The 19,527-nt window shown below is 51.6% G+C and overlaps 1 protein-coding gene across 1 annotated transcript in view; it reads right to left on the bottom strand.

Moving 5' to 3' along the window:
• Nucleotides 1–707: 707 nt before the first annotated feature.
• The window catches only part of Kif13b (kinesin family member 13B), a 151,401-nt gene continuing 132,581 nt past the window's right edge, over nucleotides 708–19,527 (bottom strand). The window contains exons 38-40 of the mRNA XM_038309907.1: nucleotides 10,733–10,795; nucleotides 7,505–8,264; nucleotides 708–4,391 (exon numbers count right to left, since the gene is read on the bottom strand). Of these exons, the coding sequence (XP_038165835.1) occupies nucleotides 4,126–4,391; nucleotides 7,505–8,264; nucleotides 10,733–10,795 (1,089 nt within the window). The 3' untranslated portion in view covers nucleotides 708–4,125. The remainder of the gene's footprint in view (nucleotides 4,392–7,504; nucleotides 8,265–10,732; nucleotides 10,796–19,527) is intronic.

Genomic DNA, 19,527 nt, shown 5'->3' on the forward strand with positions numbered 1-19,527 from the left:
TAAAGTCAGGTTCCACAGCCCAAAGGGACTTGATCCACCCCTGCTGGCCAGCCACAGCCCTCATTTATGCCTCTTCCTAAAACACCTGTTCCAGGGTAGGTCCATGTCTGCAGCAGTAGAAAAGCCTTTGCTCTCTAGTTAAGTCCGGAGTGGGGCCTATGCCACAGGCTGAAGCAGATGGGGAAAGCCCTGCCTGACAGCTGAGGACCCATCCAGACTGCCACCTGTGCTTAGCTAGCCCTGAAGCCCGGTTACTTATGAGTCTAGCACCTTAGTTCCTGTTGCTGCCTGGCTTCTAGAAGGGGCTGATGTGAGTGATGTTGGAGACAGGTCAAGATGCCAGTGGGAGCCGGGCGGTGGTGGCGCATGCCTTTAATCCCAGCACTCGGGAGGCAGAGGCAGGCGGATCTCTGAGTTCGAGGCCAGCCTGGTCTACAAGAGCTAGTTCCAGGACAGGCTCTAGAAACTACAGGGAAACCCTGTCTCGAAAAACCAAAAACCAAAAAAAAAAAAAAAGATGCCAGTGGGGCCTTCCCAGGGTCTTTGGTCCAAATCTATGGAGCACATAAATCTGTGCCCTGGGGCCTGCTGCTCTCTGAACTCCTCTTGTCCATCTTGAAAAGCCCTAGGACCAGCACCAAGGGACAGAACAGTGAGCAAAGCCCAAGGTGAGGGTAGAGAAGAACAGTTAGGACTGACCTCAGACATAGGCAAGAAACCATCTGGCTTTATTTAGAAGCTGTTGGTCACTTGATAGAAAGGCATTTATGGTACAAAATTACAGTAGTTTGGTTCATCGTACAACATAAATCATCATCTTTACTATTCATTACAGCGTCTTTGGATTTTTAACTCCTATTTAATATGCACCAAATCACTGTAATCCTGGAATCAACATCACTTCATGTGAGCTTGTATTTATATGATCCACACACCCGTGCTGTTCCTGACTCTCCCCACACCGTGGGTATCCACAGCCCACCAGGAAGGCACCACAGATTATAAGAGAAAGATGCTTTGGGTAGTGTCTGGGGCTGGAAGCACAGGCTAGACACTGGCCCCAAGGAAGGCACTAGAGGTGGCCCTATAGTCTCGACCTGAGGGGGCCTGGGCCTTGAGGCACAAGAAGCTTCAAATCACCCTCCATGCACAACACACCGCATACACAGGCAGCTTGGGCAGGCAGGTCGATGCTGTGTGAGCCACTCACCTGCTTCCCACACGGGGCCTCTAAGATATGAGAAGTGTCGGGGAAGACCACAGATGTGGAGATACCATCTATACCTCTGCAGCTCCTCAGGGGCCATGTCCCTAAACATAACCCAGAAACAATGGCCCTCTGCCCCTTAGTCCTGGGCCCCAACTACACACCCACTACCTGCCTAAACTACCTGCTATTTTAGCGACCATGACCCCTGTACATCACCACTTTCCAGCTGCAAGTTAGTGTTAGCCTGCTCCAGAAAAGCATTGAGTAACAGATCGAGGATGCAGCTGGCCCGTGTGGCCTCATCTAGTATAGCAGCCCAGTCAGCAGGGGACATGCGGGTCACGGTGCAGCAAGCCCTGCAGGCCTGCAAAGACCTAGGCTCCATCTCTTCAGACCCACCCTGAAGCTCCAGCTTTCCTGCGGTCACCTCCCCACCCTCATAGCAGACACACACACAGGATCCTCTCAGCTACAGGGATGGCTCATAAGAAACACCCATGAAGATAAACTTGCCAGCATGAGGCCCCAAACTTCATTCCCATTAAAGGAGTGAAGCACCAAGGTACATGAGGGCAAGGAGCCTTCTGTGAAGGCAGACTGACTGCCTTTAAAAACACAGCCCCAAAGTTGAGCCCCAGCGCCAACCACTTGAGGGCGGAGCTGTCCTGGCCGTGTTTGGGCCAGCTGCCTAGGAAGCTGGAGCACTTCACCTGAAGGCTGTTCTGCAGGGCCCGTGGGAATGGTGCTTTGGGAATGGTGCTTTTCAGCAGCCTGGGAGTAGGGAGGGCTGGGGAACCTCAGGTCCAAGGAGCTGGGAGGAAAGTGGGCTGGAAGGAGAGAAGGTCCCAGAACCACCAGACAACAATAGCTGGTCAAGCTGGATCACTCAGGACTTGCACTGCTCTGGAGAGCCCCAGCTAACAAGATGAAGTCAGCAGTCCTTTTACATCCTGTTTTAGACCTCCGCAAGTGACAGATGGCATAATGTCCCTTCCCCCAGCATAACAATACTGGCCTTATGCCTACAGGAACTGCTCTCCCTAGCACACACTGCATGGCCGCCCCAGAGGCAGGTACTCTGGGACTCTGGCCCCTTCAGAGAATGACTGCACTGCTCTCTGGGGGACACCGTGGACGCTGACTGGACAAAGCCTCTAGCTGAAACACAATCGAGAACTGTGCTGGCCCCAAGAACAAGCCAGGCAGAACTGGCAGTGCTAACTCAGCAACACACATCTAGAGGGGATCCCCAAAATGCCAGCTGAAGGAGTTAAGAGGCCTGATGCCTGCCTCATCCGTGCTGTTCCAGAAGGAGACGGAGGCAGGTCTCTCCAGCCAGGCCCCATGGTGACAAGAGCAGAGTAACGCTCAACACCCCACCCCTGCTGGGGCTTCCATGCAGGCACAAGGCAGAGTCTGCGGCTCTGCCAGGGAGACCGCCATCCTTCTGTTGCCCTGAATCAGCCTCTGCTCGGGCTGGGCACACAGATCTAGTGAGGTTTATACTGGGCTAATCAGACAACACAGACTGTCCATACTGAGTGCCAGCAACACTAGCATGGAGGCCACAGGGCCGGGGGAGGCTGAGGTGATCTGAAGGGCCACTAAACCCATTCCCCAACAAATGCCTTCTGGGGGTGGTTCTTAAGGGTCAGAGAGTTTGAGGCCAGCCTGTTCTACAAAGTTCCAGGATAGCCAGGACTGTTATGCAAAGAAACCCTGTCTCGAAAAATCAAAGACTCTGAGGGTCAAAACTTACAACAAGCTGCCAAGAATAACTTCCATTCTGAGCTGAAGAACAGAGCAGAACCTGGGACAACAGGACTGGGTGGCTTCGACCTGCCTGCTCAGCCCCCACACATTCCAGGGAGGAGGTGGTCATGTTCTACCATGACTGCAGCATATATCCAAGGAAGGGAAACGGAGGGCAGTTCTCCCCTCACCGCCTGCCTACCCAGCTGGTGGCCCACAAGTGTAGTCAGGTTTTAGGAACTGCCATGGACTCAAACACTATCCAGCTGTTTCCTGAAACAAGGTACTAAGGGCTTGAGCTGTGTCAAGCCCCTGGGCCTGCCTTCACCCCAGTGACAATAAGGCCATGGTGTATCTGCAGTCTAGCAACATAAGGGTGGCTTCATCTGCTGGCCCCCTCCAGCAGCCGCCCTCCAAAAGGCTGCAGCTCCAAGCAGCCAGAGGCAGTGAGTGCAAGGCAGGCCCTAGGCAGATAAGCTGGGACAGGCAGCGGCTGTGGGTCACTAATTATTTCAGCTTTTGAAAAGAATAAATTAAATAAATATAGTTCAAGCATCCTGTTAGGGAATGAATAGCCAAAAGGAAAGACTTTCTGGTGTAAAGACTGGACACCAGCCAAGATGCCTCCCAGCAACCCCGTGTGCCACGCAGAAGGATGGACATGGGTTAGGGAGACTGAGGAAGTATCTGGTGCACAGAGAGTGGTACGGGCTGCTCCCCGGGCACAATAGGGAACTCCTGTCTGTGGAGGGCAAGACACTAGTTAGGGTCATTATTTAAATTAAGACATTAGTAAAGTCAGCAGAATAAGGAAAAGGGGAGCCCAACAAACCTGGCTAGGGACCCCCCCCCCATTTCAAGCAGGCAGGGAGGAGCTGGCCTGACTCCAGCCCTGCCAGCCAACTACCATCCCTCAAGTCTCTGGGCTCCCAGAACCTTCCACCCAGCTGGAGGAGCGCAGCTGAGGAGCCTCTGCCTTCATCAAGTAGAGGAAGAAATGCAGCTTCCAGATTCCCAGGGAGGACGGAGAACCAGGTTGCCCACCATCCCTGCATCGTGCAAAAAGCATTCATGGCCCTGCTCCCATAGAAGGGGTGTCCTCCATGGAAGTACCAGAAGGTCTCCCCCTTCCCATTAGTGTTCACCAGGAGTGGGAGTGTAATTCAGCTGGCCCAGGACTTCCGGTTCTCGGGGTTCTTGTGGCTCCTGTCGCCCTTGGCCAATGCAGCTGTCAGTGAGGCCAGGTTGGTGGCAGAGCCCGAGATGGTAGCACTCCTGCGGGCCTCTGGGGCTCCCTGAGGCTGGAGCCCTGCACTGCGCCTGCGCCCAGGGCCTGCAGCCCTGCGGACTCGGCCCGGTCTCACCAGAAGCCCATAGCCAGGGTTGCACTTAAAATACTGCTTCCCGCCAATGGAGCCATCATTCTTTCCTGCGGGAAAAGGAGGAAGCGTCAGGGAGGCGCCATGTTATACACAGTCACCTTCCTCACTGTGCCCAACATGCTGCCACCTCCATGCCACCACCCAACCCAGAAAACAGGTGGTTCAGTCATTGCCATGGTTCAGCACGGCCCCGGGGAACCAGGGAGCCTAGAGCAGAGCAGCAGCCTCTCAAGACAGCACAGTGTCACTAGGGACCCACAGCCCCTTAGCCCTGTGCTCTCAAGCACGAGATAATAAGCCTTGGACAAAGACCTGCTGAGGACTGGGGAGGCCACCAAGGCAGAGCGGGCTCTGCTCCTCCAGGGGCACAGTCCCTCTCCTGAGAATGCAAACATAAGCTTAGGAGGGCAGGTGACCCGGGCTCATCCAAGAAGCTGGCAAAATCACGGCAGAGTGTGTCAGCAGATGCCACACAGTAGGCTGGCAGATGCCATACTGGGGTGTCAAGAACTGTAGGAGCGACAATTTCCTCTGACATGAGTAGGGAATGTTAGAGGGAGATGGAGTAGATAGGGAAGAACCCACCTGGGAGCCATGGTAACCAGGATATCTTTCTTTTAGTGCCCGCCTTGCCTGCTCATCTCTGGGAAGTAGGCCAGGGCATGCAGTGGTTGCTCTGCCTCTCTACCTTTCAAACATTCTCACACATAATCCTTTTGATCACTGCCACAATCTCTTAACCTCTCACCCCAGCTCCGCCTCATCTGGTCTCAGCTAAGGGCCCAGCCGGCTGCATGCAGACCATAGCTCGGTCCAGGTGTGACTCCCCCAGCTAGGCCCCCAGAGCACCTAGCATGGCTCACGTGAGACAGTGGTCCTTCCCTGGTTTCCTGATGTGCAGCTCTGGCCTTGCCCTTCATGACTTGTTCTGATGTCACACACTATCTGTTACCTTGACACTCCTCCCAAATGATCCCCCTTTGACCATCTGTCCCCGGCTGCAGCTTCTACACATCTTCCCCAACCCTGACCACTGTTCCCCACACCTCCCACCTTACCCACAATCCTCTCCAGCCCATACAACTGCCACTCCTCACAGTAAACTTCCTGTTCCCATTACTCCCCTTGTATGTTCTACAAGGGGTGATCTTTTCAAGCCCTGACCAAAGTGCACTAACTCCCACAAAACCCTTAGGTGCACGCGCCAGGCACCCCTCAGGCCTCACAGCTGTCTTCCTGCTGGTCCTCACACACAGCAAGCTGGGCCACACTCAGGAGCTCTGCCATGCTGCCCTGCCCGACCCTGATGGCAGCAGCCTTCCCAGCTCTGCTTCCTGCGTCCTTTGTTTCTCTGAATAGCTCATGGCATTCCTGACAGCCGCCCTCCTCCTTCCTCAGCACACTTTTTCCCTCACAGCGCTTGTTCCCATCAGAATCTGACTCCTGTAGCATTTTCCCCTCTGCAGTTAAAAGTCAAGTGGGGGATGTCGCTCACCATCGTGATCGTGAATGTGAACCTAGCACAGCAATGTGAACAAAAGCATGTGCTTAGGTAGTTCCTGTTGGTGAATTATTTACTAATTCTCTTTAATTCTGGAATTCAGCTGCAGACACAAGACACAAGATTCTTCCTGAATCCCCCTTTGCACTGTGCAAAGAGCAGATCTGAAATTTTTCCCAGCCGTGCTGCAGCTATCATCCTGAACCACTTCCAATCAAGCTATTCTGTGTCAGATTATTTTTAAAGACAGTGACTTCAAAGGAAGCATTTGGCTCAGGGACGAGGGTATCATTTTGGCCTGTGTCTGCAGTCAGGAATGAATGGGCCTATGAGGTCACAGGCTGGTGGAGAGACAGTACGGCCTAGTGCTGGGCTCTGAGAGTGCCCTCCTAAAGGTTGGAGTCCACCCTGGCCACAAACTGCTAGCTCTGAGTGTCCACAGACAGTGGCAGGGAGCCAGCTCTCTCGGGTGGCAGCCTGGGCAGTTACTGCTGCGGGAACAGGGAGACTGCACTCCTCACGACAGCGCCCCGCAGTTGCTGCTGCGGGAACAGGGGGACTGCACCCTCACAACAGCAGATAGCGCCCCGCAGTACACACTCTGCGCTCTCCTCTCTCCCTGCCCAGACCAGGGAACTCTTCTGGCTCCAAAAGGGAGAAGATGCTCACGCCTGGCCCTCCAGCACTGCGAGGGCCACCACTGTGGAAACCGTCTGGTCTCTTCACACGCTCAACACTGAGCAGGAGAGATGGGCCCGTGTCCATGTGACTGTCCTCAGCCTGCTCTGAGAGGAGCCTAAGGGCACAGACATCCATGTAGCAGAGCTCAGCCATAAGCAGGAAGGAGCTGCAATGGCCCCACCACAGAAGGGGACCCTGGTCACACATTAGGAAAGAAGCCAAGCCCAGATCATGGCCTCCCATAAACTTGCACACAAAAAAAACAGATTAGCTGTAACCCAGGGCTGGGCAGGGCACAGCTGTCAGTGGACATGAGATTTCCCTGTGAGGTGACAAGTATGTGACAATGCAGAGCCCAGTGATGGCGGCCAGCTCAGCAGGTATGCTCAAAAGCACTGAACTGCAGGTTTCACTGGCACAGGTGGGAAATGGGTACCCAATAAAGCCTGGCCTGCATCTGCAACATGGATGGAAGAGCCTGAGAGGCCAGGGTGCAGGGCCCCAGAGTCTACTCCTGAGGGAAAACAGCACTGGGAAGTGTCTGGATAGCAGTCTGGCAAGTGATTCTTTAGGGCCTCCCCTGCTTTCTGACCACTTCTGAGCTCTGCAGTTGGACCTGAGAGTCAAGAGTCTGCAACCAGCTCCGGGCAAAGTGCCTGGAGTCTCAAGAGCACTGAATGCAGCCTTGGGTGGTACTGCTGCCACTTTATATAGAATGCTGGGCATGGTGGCAACCAGCCATAGCCCCAGGCAATGGTGAGACTACAGCCAGAGGACTGTCGGGCCCAAGTCTTTCTGAACCAGTCAGATTTAAAAGCATTACACCAAGTTCATAGTGTTTTCCTTGGGTCTCTGATGTTTCGGGGACCTTAGACATGCTAGCATTGGTTTATGAAGGGTTGGGGCTTGAAGAGTGTGACTGATGTCACTGGGCACATCCCAGGGGCATGTTCAGCAGGAGCACCCACAGCCACTCACCTGAAGGCAGGTCCAGCTCCACACCGATCCATGTCCCCTCCTGGAAGTCAGTGGGTCCAATGTACCTCACGATGCCGGTCTTGCTGGTGCCCACAACAACATATTCTCCCTCCTTGAGCCACTCAGGGACTTCGCTGGCCTCCTCAGAGTCAGATGTCACTTCTAGCCTCCCCAGGGCTTGTCCCCCAGCATGGCTGAGCTCTTCTGAAGCCAGTGGGTCCTCCTCAGCTCCAGAGGAGGCACCCCCCAGCATGCCTGTGAAGGACTTAAGCTCTGAGGTCCGCACTTTCCGGATTCTGAATGGGGATGTGGGCACAGTAGACGTAGGTTCAGAAAGAAGGGGTGGTCTGGGAACCTCCAGCTCTATGCTTTGAGAAGGTGTGGCAGGCAGTAATTGGGGCTCTTCCGGGGCAGGTGGATGGCTCTTTGTACAGGAGAGGAAAGCCAGCTCAGGCTCTGGGGTGACCTGACTCAGGGCAGGGGGAGACCCTGATGTCTGGTTGCCAGGGCCTGTGGTGTCCAGGCCAAGGGTGAACGTTTCTGACAGGGTGGCAGTGGAGACGCTGTGGGAAAAGTAGCCACTGGAAGCTTCACTCAAGGGGCTGGGGGGGCCATCTTGCCCTTCCAGGGGCTGAGTAACCACCATGGTAGATGGCGAGGAAGACACTTTGACAGGTCTGTCACAGATCTTTACTACGGGGGCCGCCATCGCCACCATGGACTCCAAAGCCCCACCAGGCACTGGGCTGCCTCCTTGAGCCTGCAGAACGGCAAAAGGAGAGTTGAAAAAGGCCTTTCTACCCAATCAAAGCACATAGGCTAGCTCTACCAGCTCTACGTTGAAGCCTGGGTAGGAGCTGTTCCAGGCTGAGGGACAGCACACACCTGAAGGAAACATAGCCAGAGCTTGCCTTGGCCCTGTAGTCAAACGCCAGGTGAGGCCTGGGCTATACACCTGTGTTCAGGAGTGCCCGAGCAACGTGGTGCAGGCCCTGCTGTATTTGCAGCTCATCTTCCACAGAGATGATCATCTCTGCACTCGGGGGCAGGGTGGGATGACACACAGCAAGGCCCCTTGTTCCAGGAAGCATGAAGCAGCACACACTAAACCTCACTATGCCTGTCCCAGCTTTCCTGGCCTCGGGTAACTGTTCCGATGGAAGCAGACGCCTTCACCCACCACTGTTCTCACAGTGAGACAGAAACACACACTAAAGAGGGCAGAGGAGCACTTTTCTCTGGTGAAATCCAAAGGATGACCTCACCGGAGGATCTGAAAGTGCTTTAGCAAGCAATGCAGGCCCCAGGAGCCACTGACCCCAGACAGTGCTGGGTGGGGTGCTCAGGCTGGGAGTCAAGGACAGGGAGGGGACCCAGGACTCCTGTGGCCATGACTCTTTCTCTAGGGGTTGGCTTTCCTGGCTGTCGGTGTCAGGGCTGGGGGCCTCTAATCCTGAGACATGGGTCAGGGTTCCTCACAAGCAAGGACAGAGCCAGTGGCAATGGCCTTTCACATCTCTGTCCGAGTTACCAGATGGAAGAGACAGACAAAGCTAGCATGTTGCAGTAATGGCAGGGCACCCACTAGGCCCAGCGTTTGGGAAGTGAGTGTAGGACGCTCTTTCAGGTAACTGAGGCTGCCTGAGGGAGCAGAGCACCTACTCCCAATTCTGCACCCACATGCCAGGGACAACGGTGGGAAGGGAACAAGGTGGGAGGCTGCGCAGGGAAAGGGAAGCTGCATCTCAATATTTATGTACAGCTGTGGTCACTTTCCACTTGAAATACAGGATTTATTTGAACTGGGAAGCAGCTAAGATCTATACGTCTCTTCCAGTTTCTTGGCTTAACGCAGCAGTCTGATAAATCATGCATTTTCCCGTGAATTGTCATTTATATTCCTGCTTCCAGAAGCCTTCACTGCCCACAAGGCACCCTTTCTGGAGAAGGAATTAACGGCACCTCTTGAGATTAACAGCCCATTTTTGTGATGGGGGCTCTCACTGAAAACTTACTCAATCTAGCAGATCAATAACTGCCATCGCCATAAATATGCTGAGAGATTAAGCAATCCTTCAATCATTTTTCTTCCGCAACTTAGACATGCTTTATTTATTCTTTCCTACTCTAGTTAGCTCTTGCTGGATGTGGGGAGTGGAATACACAGAGCTACGGAAGAAGCTGGACATGCCCTGTGGCTGTGAGAGAGGGCCCTTTCCACGCTCACCCCCAGTTCCACCAGGCTGCTCTGGCCATAGAGGAGCATGAAGGAGAGGCAAAGACAGCCTCAGTGGCAGGTGTCCCACTTGGTTCACTGGTGGGAAGCAGGCTGCAGGAACTATAAACATTTACAGTAAGGCCAAGGGAAGTTGAAGTGCTTGCCCACGTTCCCCACCAAAGGGACAAAACAGTGAAGGCAGACAATACACTTGCTGCCTACCATGCCGGCACCTCACGAGCAGTTCCCATGGCTGAAGGTGATCTGTCACTTGCAACCTAACTGCTGCCTCTGGAGTGTCCAGAGGTCGTGAGGCCACGAGGATGAAGGTGGCCTTGCCAGTGAGAGTCCTGCTCCTGTTCAACACTGTCCCCACAACAAACAACTGTGCTCCCAGGGGAAAGGACTCCTTGGGAGGGCTAGGACACCAGGAAGGCACTGGAGCGACAGGGCACTTTCAAAATGGGGTGCTACCTGAAGGGGGACTTTTCCTTCAAACCACTGGGCCCTGTTAGATGTTGACTGAATGAGTAAACTTCCCCTGTGAAGACACGGCATCTCCCGAGACTGGAGGCGTGGGGGAGGTGGACAAGGGAGGCCTACTGTTCACGGACGGTGAGTGCTACCATAAGAGATGGTTTCCTCCCAGCTTAGCATCAGTCTTCACGCAGATATCATGAACCAGAATGAAATGTAAAACTGAGAATTAAGCAAATGCTCACAAGGAGGAGATGGTTCTGTTTATAGAAATCCCCTCTGCCTAGCAGTGAGCTATTAAAGCACAGACTACATTAGCAGTCAAGCACCAAAGACTTTTAGCAATCATATGATTAGCAGGTTGAAAATAGCCAAGTGTAACAAGGAGCCTGTGCAGAGAGAAGACAGTGACCTACATTGTAGTTAATTATCAAAGTGGGAAGCAAAGGGGGAAAGGCAGGTGTGGACGAAAGGATCCTAGCTAGTGTCAGGGCCACCTCTGCAAGTGGGACAGCCCCAACCTGGTGACTCACCTCCTCTGTCCTCGTTGCCCGGGCATCTGAGAAGGTAGGCTGCACCAAGATTCGGGGCACAGGCTGAGGAGACAAGTGCATGAGTGAGAGACCCACAAAGGGTACAGGGGCACAGAGCAGAACGCTGCCAGGAGTCACTAGGAGACCATCACAACACTCAGGAACTCCAGCACACTCCTACCAATTAGGCTTGTGGATTCCAGGGTTCCACACCACAAGAGAAAGGAACCCAGTAAAGGCTCGCCCCAGCCAGAGACAAGACACACATACAAGTGTCATGCTGCCCTGTGGTCACGGACACATGCTGACCAAGGATAGACTGTTTAGTGCAAGTCTCTACATGGAGTAACTGGTGCAGGAGGCAGGAGCTGGGAGACAACCTGAGCACACTCAGAGCACGTAACATGTCAGAGGACTGAGAAGGAAGGAAGCTTCTCTCACTGGAGCACCAAGCAGACAAGGACATATGGGCAGCCTTGGGCATCCCAAACTAACCAAGCTAGGGAAAGAAAGAAGTCACCTGACTCCTAGCAGAGCAAGCAGAAGACAGCCAAGAGCCAGAGAGCCTCGCTGACCGTGCAGTGCAGACTGATAGGAAAGACAGCTGCAGTCAAGCAGACATAGCAGTAAGAAAATTCGGGGAGAAGAGCCCAAAAGAGGGGGTAAAACATCACACCAGAGGACTTCTTGACTTACAAACACGTGATTCAAGGAGCATTAGAGGAAAGCTGAGAATCTGGGTAAAAGCGTAAAGTCAGGAGGAGGAAGCAGGAGCCAGGTTCATCTTGCAGTGAGTTCAGCAGTATGGGACACAGAGGTAGACAGCAGCATGAAGGTCTCTGAAGAAACCAGGAGCCCACCATTTCTGCCTCCAGCGCTTGCCAAATCTGGCTTCAGTGTCCCCTTCCCCAGCTCTGCTCACTCAGCACTGGAGAACGACAACCAGGCAGGGGGCACAACATGGGCTGCCCTCTACCTGTTCGGTGGCCACAGCTCTACTATGACGCATGTCACCATTCTGACCTAGAAGGGTTGAAGTATTTACCAGAGGACCCCAGGGAGGAAAAGCCAGGAGTATGGCAACTGCTTGCTGCTCAGACAGCAGAAACGTGAACTAACCAAGTCTCCATTCAGTTCCTTCTGGTTCCCAGGATCACGGGCCCTGAGAATTCTGTGTAGTTCTGACTGTTAGACAGGGCCTTCAGGCAAGCATGACTTTCCGCCTTCCCTCATTTGCAAATGACTCACACGCTCGCTCACACACACACACACACACACACACACACACGTATTTTGGCAAACGTGACACCATAGCCACATGGGTCACAGGGCTACTTTTACCCACTGAAAGTGATGGGATGGCCCCAAGAAGATGCCGAGGAGAATGCAGACAGGAGCAGGATGGAAGGACGTGGGTAGGCAGAGGAATGAGCTAGGAACATGTGTGGCTGAGAGAGTGGACAAGAGAGGGTGTCTTGTAGCAGCAGGGCCACTGTCATGCAGTTCAAAGAGCCTGAACTCCAAGACTCCGTGCCTCCTCCTCCATGCCTTGACCATAAGAAAAGCTCTTGGTCTTAGCACCACCTCCGCAGCCCCCAGCCCCCAACCACACTCGGGGCAGCTGGCACTCTGAGAGTGGATCCTTTCTGTGTGCACCTGCACTCCACCTCTGAGGCCAGGGGACCTGATGATGCCTCTATTCTTACCCCGCCGATCAAATTCCACCCAAACAGGAAGGTTTTCAGGGTGTGTTTCTTAATAAAGACAGTACAAGGTTTATTTCTCATGTTCAGACTGCAAGATTCAGTTGGGTCTGACTGAAAATAGATGAGATTTGGGGAACTGTCCCTCTGAGGTAAAAACTGCCACCACTGGAGCATGAAAACGTAGAAGCCTAGCAGGATGGGATGGTGACCACTAGAACAGACATTTGCTGATGTCATAGTGAACGTGGAAGGACGCTCAGACTCCTCATGACTCAGCAACTGTAAGCTCCAGTGGCTCCCTAACAAAACAGCTGCAGGAATTAGCAGACAGCCGTGGTTCTGAGTGAAGCCATTCCCGCAGACTCTCAAGGTCTCGATGTCCACAGCATTTTCTCATTAGGGAGTGGCGATCTGGCGGTGATGGGGGGGGGGGGTGTAAGCAAGTGACTAAAATGAGCGTGTGGAAGGGATGCCAGGATGGAAGGATCTAAGGCTGAGGGGATGCAGAGGAGAAGGGACCGTGGGACCGTGCAGGGCCAGCCTGAGCAGCACGGTGGGCAGCAAGGCAGCAGGGACGGGACTGTGTGTAAGGCACCACCTACTCATCTTCCCAGGAGAAGTTACTCCTTCTGGGTCTTGAGAAGCCCCGGCAGAGGAAGAGGGACAGCGCTGTAGGCGAGTCCGTGAGTGCACAAAAGGCGGCTGCTTCTCCAAATGGGGCCAGTGAGAAGGGTGCTCGGAGAGACGGGTTAGAAAGGGAAGACGTTCGGTGTGAGGGGATCAATTAAGATGTCGTTTCAGTGGCTCCACGGAGAGCTAAGGGCCTGAACTGAGGCAAGAAGGCAAAGACACAGAAATGAGCACTTAGGCTCAGGAGGGAGATGTCTGGAGGCTGGAAAAGTCAGACCCAGCACCCAGGCTGAGAGGAACTGTGTGCGTCCAGACATGAGGGCACGGTGGGCAGGGCTGAGCCTCCCATGTGGGACGATGGCCTGTGATGAATGCAGTGGTCACTGTAAGGGTACCGGATCCATCTACAAACTACACTGGACCTTATGTGAGCCACTGCTCCTCCCCACACAATAGCTTCACCCTTCAAGCTCAACTGTTTGCATCGTAATGCTCTTTTCCATATTCCCTGCACAGACATTGCCTCTATTTCAGGAGCTCAAAACATTTCAGATCATAAGTTCATTAATCCTTATGACACATCTGGTAACTATTAATAAAAACGACTGCAAAGTATTTCATAACCATAAATATTAAGAAGTGCCACGAGAAGGCTGAATACAATGATCTGTTTCCCACTCCAGAACCAGGGCTCAGGCATAGCCTACTGCCGAAAGCACCATAGCTAGATTGAGTTGGTGACCCAAAGGAACCTGTGCGTGGTCTGCTGCACACTGCTGAGACCCAACAGAGCCCTGTTCAGCCACCACAGCCTGGCAGTGTTTCCAGGAAGTGGTACCAGTCATTTCTAAGATCACAGCTCGCCCTCAAAGTGTCAATCCTGGCTTGATGAACACCCACTCCCTTCCCCATGCCACACACACACACACACACACACACACACACACACATGTTGGGCAGTGCCTGCCAGGACCCTGCACTGCCTGTGCCTCTGTCTATGGCGCTCAGAAGGAACATCTTGCCCTCTACTCTTAGAAGGGCATCAATGAGTTTGCTGTCTTTTTGTTTTCTCAACGAATAAACATGTACATCAGTTACTTAATAAACAGCATAGAGAATGAAACAGAGATCGTGGGAAAAGATCCTCATAAATTTTAGCATAAGGCCAGGTAAAGAGAACAAGAGGTTGGCCAAAGGAAAAATTTATTACTTTAAACTTATTGAATATTGAATTTTCAGATGCATTTTTCTTATCTATAAACCTTTTCTAAGGTTAACCTACGACCCTCAATGTAATCAAAATGGTGCCTAACTATAACACTCAGCCTGTATTCTAATAAATATTAATCAATGATTTAAGTACAAGTAGGGATTAGTTTTATAAGAGTTGTAAATTGTATTTTTTGCTGCAAATAATCAGAAGCCAACATCTCACCTTCCTGATGGCATGAGGAAAGCTTAAGCAAACAAAGCCAGACGTCGGGCGTTAGAAACATCTAGCTTTTAAAGATTCTGCTGAAAGCAGTGCCTGGACAGACACACACGCTACTGAAGACCAAGCTGCAGCGAAACTTCATCAATGGAGAGCTGTGTCTAAGGGCCATGTTCATGAGGGGAGAGAGCTCTGCCTGCAGGATGGGGGAACAGAGAGGGCAGAAGCATGCACAGGGAAGGCTCCGAACCATGGTGGTGGTGATACCTTCAGTGCCTGGTGCCTGCCACATCCATGTTCCCACAGCTACCTTCTACTTTACGCTCTGCGTATCAGGCTAATGTGGATAGTGTGTGTCAGGCATGATGGTGCCAGTTTTTCACCCATCTGGTGGCTCTATTGCAAACGGAGAAGTGGGTGTTCTGACAGCCACGACAGTGCCCTTGAATCACCCTGTCACCAGCACATGTGTTCTCTAGGTGACCATGTGGGGAGGAGGGCAGACCGACCACGACAGGTTCTGTCAAAGGCACTATTACCCTGCCCGCCACATGGCTCTGTCAATCACAGGAGGTGACTGGAGATTTCTGATGAACACACAATTCCTGTGAGGGCTTTATGCAAACTTCAACAGTCTTCCCATTTTCTTCTGGACTCTGCCTTGCAGACCCAGCGAGAGGGAGCAATCCAACACATGGACTTGACTTTCTAACTCCCTATTCTGAAGCAGCCCACAATCCCCACTGCCCATGATCATCTTTAAAACAGGAAAGAGCAGGACAAGGAAATACAGGTCAAGGGGGCTCTTTTCTTCCCAGAGTTTGTCTGATTCTTTAAATACTTTCTGATTCAGCGATTCAATGAACGCTATTACTTGGTTATTGTTAATCAAACTCAGCTGAAATCTATTCAGCCCATGCTATACCCTAAAGCTTAGGCTCCAGGCCTGATGGAGGGGCCCAGCCAACCTGGGTCTCAAGTTTCCTCAACAGGGTGGCACTATCTGACAGTTGCCCCCTGCGCCTGAGGCTATAGGAAGCAAAACCTCCTGCAGCCACTCTACCCAAAGCTGCAGGCACAGGGAAGTAAGCAGGAAGGAAGTCACTCACATTAACCCTTTCATTCCCTAGACTAATCAATGCTGCCACTTGGTATCTCAAGCTCTGAAGCACACCAACAGCTTCATGAGAACACAGATTTCCAGAACATGAAGAGAGCTATCATGGCAAATTAATTCAATCTGACTAATTAGAGAGCAGGAAGTCCTTTCAATTACTGTATGTGCTGTCTGAGAAACACACTTGAACACGGGTGCGGGTTTCATTAATTGTAGTTCATTATTTTCCAGATTCGTTACTAAATGTGCCTCAGAAGGTCAAAGACAGCAATTTTGTCAGCTGCCACCTCTTTCCGTGCAGTATCTTTGCATTTCTGGAACTCAGACAGAAACTGATTACAACCAGAACTGCACGCCATGAAAATGAGAAGCCCAACTCTTTATGGGTACACTCACACAAAGAAGACTGCACACAACACAACCTACAGTTGTTTGTAAAAAAGAACTATGAACTTCCATCGCAAAAGAAAAGGTTGTGAGCCAACATCCTGAGCCACAAAACCAGGAACCAAAAGCATCTGGCCTGTTCTCTGGAGTCAGAAGCAGTGACTGATGTGGGATTTCCCTCTTGATCCTTTGGGGTTCCTGCTTCAAGTGCCCTGACATCTTCCTACCAGTGCCATGTCCTGCACTGGGGGTGGTGGGGGAGGGAGGTAATAGACACTCCTGCCTGCAAATGCCAAGGACGCTGATGAAGATTTTTGGCAGGATTCAATGCTGCCAAACCTCATGACAAACCTACATTCCTCTCCCACCTGCCCTGCCTGCTGATGGACCGGTGGAAATGTGAGAGATTCAGGGCCTCTTCTGCCCTCAGACATTATCTGGGTTAGTTAGTGTATCTTCTCGGAATCACTGTTGCAAAACCCAGGAATGGCAGGACCCTATTCTGTTCATGTCAATCCACCTCCCTGTGGCAGCACTTCAGCGAAATCACCCCGTGGTTCCTCCCCTTTGGAGGGTGCAGCAGTCCCCTGTGGGGTGAAGTAACCAGCCCCCCTCAATCCTTCTTCATAGAGCATTTTAATTTACTCTGAAATAATGCCATCTTGTGCTGCTGTTCCTAACAATCTCAAAGGCTCCAATGCTCTTTGTCCGCTGATGGCTCTGGAGAACCACAGTTATGGGACTGTCTCTAAGAAAGTGCTAAGCCTCCAGACTAAACTGTGGTCATCATAAAGGAAGCCATTCAGTCCCTCTCTTAGGAGAGGAAATGGAAGGTGAATCTGATGACAATGGCCTGCGTCCCTGAACGTGGTGTGCAGGTTTCTTCATACTGCAAACCTTAAGTAGTGTTTTTCTCTATCTGCGTCTCTAAGGCCCAGCAACAGGAGCAGCAGAACCACCCTTCCTACCCTGCAGAGCTGGTGCCAATCCACTGAGGCACGTCACTGACGGGCTTTTTCTGGGTTTCATCTTAGGTGATGTTCTAAACATCTCAGCAAAGGAATATTTGTACAGACATTGGAAGAAAATAAACCTCAGGGTACTTGTAGCTAAGCTGGTGCCTACAGAGACGACAGTGAAGTCGGGCAGGAAGCAGGGTCGCTGAGCACTGCTCACAGAGCTCATTTGATGGGCTGGTGACACAACACAGGTGAGAAGTCCCTTTAGCTCCATTATTCCACGAAGGGGGCAGTGTGGGTGGCAGCTACTCATGTGGAGACGCACTGTGCTGACCTGGTGCATGGTGACCAAAGAATGGCTTCCTTTGGGGTCAGGGCTCTCTCTGCCTTAGGCCTTATAAAGTCAACCTTTTGTTTGTGCCTCAAATGCTGACATCCTATAACTAAGAAGTGTGCTGAGGATAGCTGAAAATGTAAGGTTTAAAAAAGGAACTACTCAAAAAGAATCCTGGGGATTTTAAAATAAACTTTTAGAAGTGAAGCTTGGAGTTTCCCATTTAAGTGTTTTATATATTGATTAGTTAACATAATAATAAGGAGAGGAGCTACACTGACAAGAATGGAAACAGAACAAAAATATCCATGTGGTGGTTAGCCCTATAGGTTAGTCCTAGTTAGTGGCTGTGCTGGCTAGTTTATATCAACTTGACACAAGATAGAGTCATCAGAGAGAAGAGCCTCAGTTGAGGAATTCTTCCCTCAACCTGTCTGTAGGCAAGCCTGTGGGACAATGGTTCTCAACCTTCCCAATGCTACGACACTTCAATAAAGTTCCTTAAGTGGGGACCCCCAACAATGAAACTGTTTCTGTTGCTATTTCATGATTTCAATTTTGCTACTGTTGTGAGTTGTAATGTAAATATTTGTGTTTTCTGATGGTCTTTGCTGACCCCTATGAAAAGGTTGTTTGACACCCCCACAAAGGAGTCACAACTCACAGGTTGAGAACCACTGATGTAGGGCATTTTTCTTAGTGATTGATATGAGAGGGCCCAGCCCATTGTGGGTGATGTCATCCCTGGGCAGTGGGCTTGGGTACTATAAGAAAGAAGGCTGAGCAAGCCATGTGGAGTAAGCCAGTAAACCACACTCCTCCATGGCCTCTGTCTCTGCTCCTGCCTCCTGAGTTCCTGTCCTGGCTTCCTTCAGTGATCAACTACAAGGCAGAAGTGTAGCCCCCCCCCCCCAAAGCACCTTTCCTCCTCAATTTGCTTTTGGTCATGGTGTTTCATCTCAGCAATGGTAACCCTAACTAAAAAGAGTGGTACTCTGGTACAAGTGCATCATTTAAACAAGGTAAGTCAGTTCCACACTGCCAAGCTCAGGATATTACTATCCTACCCACTCCCCTGCAGGCCCTGTAAGACAACACAGGAAGTAAGGCTAACTAATCCAGAACTGCTAAGACTGGGGCAGGCCTGCAAGATCAGGGACGACTCTTGCCCTGACTTCTACCAGCAGAACAAAGGCCAAGGCTACAAACAAGATGATCCATTTTTTTGGAGAAGCCACAAGGAAGAACTTTTTTTATTTATTTATTATGTATACAATAGTCTGTCTGTGTGTATGTCTGCAGGCCAGAAGAGGACACCAGACCTCATTACAGATGGTTGTGAGCCACCATGTGGTTGCTGGGAATTGAACTCAGTACCTTTGGAAGAGCAGGCAATGCTCTTAACATCTGAGCCATCTCTCCAGCCCGGAAGAATTTTTTTTAAGTCAAAATTTCAACCACGAGGTATATAAGATTATCAAGAGAATGAAGTAATGGAAGGAGAAGGGGGACCATGCAGGAGCCTGGCTGGCACTCTGGCCATTCCTCCCCCAGCACTGAGACCCCACGTCCGCAGAGGCATATCCAGGAAGTAGCAGCACAAAGCACATTTCAAGTTACCTGAGTTGAGAGAAAACTGCTATTGACACTGCCACTTACAATTATAATTTCCATCCTACAGAGCTTTAGCAGACAGGCAGGGAGAGTGAGAGGCTGAGGCGGTGGCTCAGAGTTGGAGGGAGGAGGAAGGGGCATACATTTTGAGTAACTGAATCCCAGTGAAAGACCCAGGCCTTTGGGAGTCTGTTTCGGTGGCATGTCCATCCACCCAGGAGAGAAAGTTCATAAATGTTTTGACACCTCAGGTCCACACTCAGTCGTGCCTGTCTCACCTCCACCCCATACACAGTGCTGTCTACACACGACAGAGGCCCACACAGGGTCACATCTCCATGTTCAAACAAGCAGACACTAAGACAACTTAATGTGTGACTTGCCAGGCCAACTCAGAACAGTGAGCCCTGTCCACTAGAGCTATGCTCCAGAGGGAGACAGTCAACAAACGGAAACCCAGCAAGTCCCAGGAAAAAGACGTGTTTCTGGTGCTGTTTTTATTTGGGTCAGAGAAGGCTACTGTGAACTTGGCTGTGCTTCCTTAACAGCACGGCTCTTAACCAACGCAGGGGAGACCAAAGGGCCTGCCAGCACTGGAAGGAAAGGCAGGTACGGA

Source organism: Arvicola amphibius, chromosome 13 (genome assembly GCF_903992535.2).
Source record: "Arvicola amphibius chromosome 13, mArvAmp1.2, whole genome shotgun sequence".
NCBI lineage: Eukaryota > Metazoa > Chordata > Mammalia > Rodentia > Cricetidae > Arvicola > Arvicola amphibius.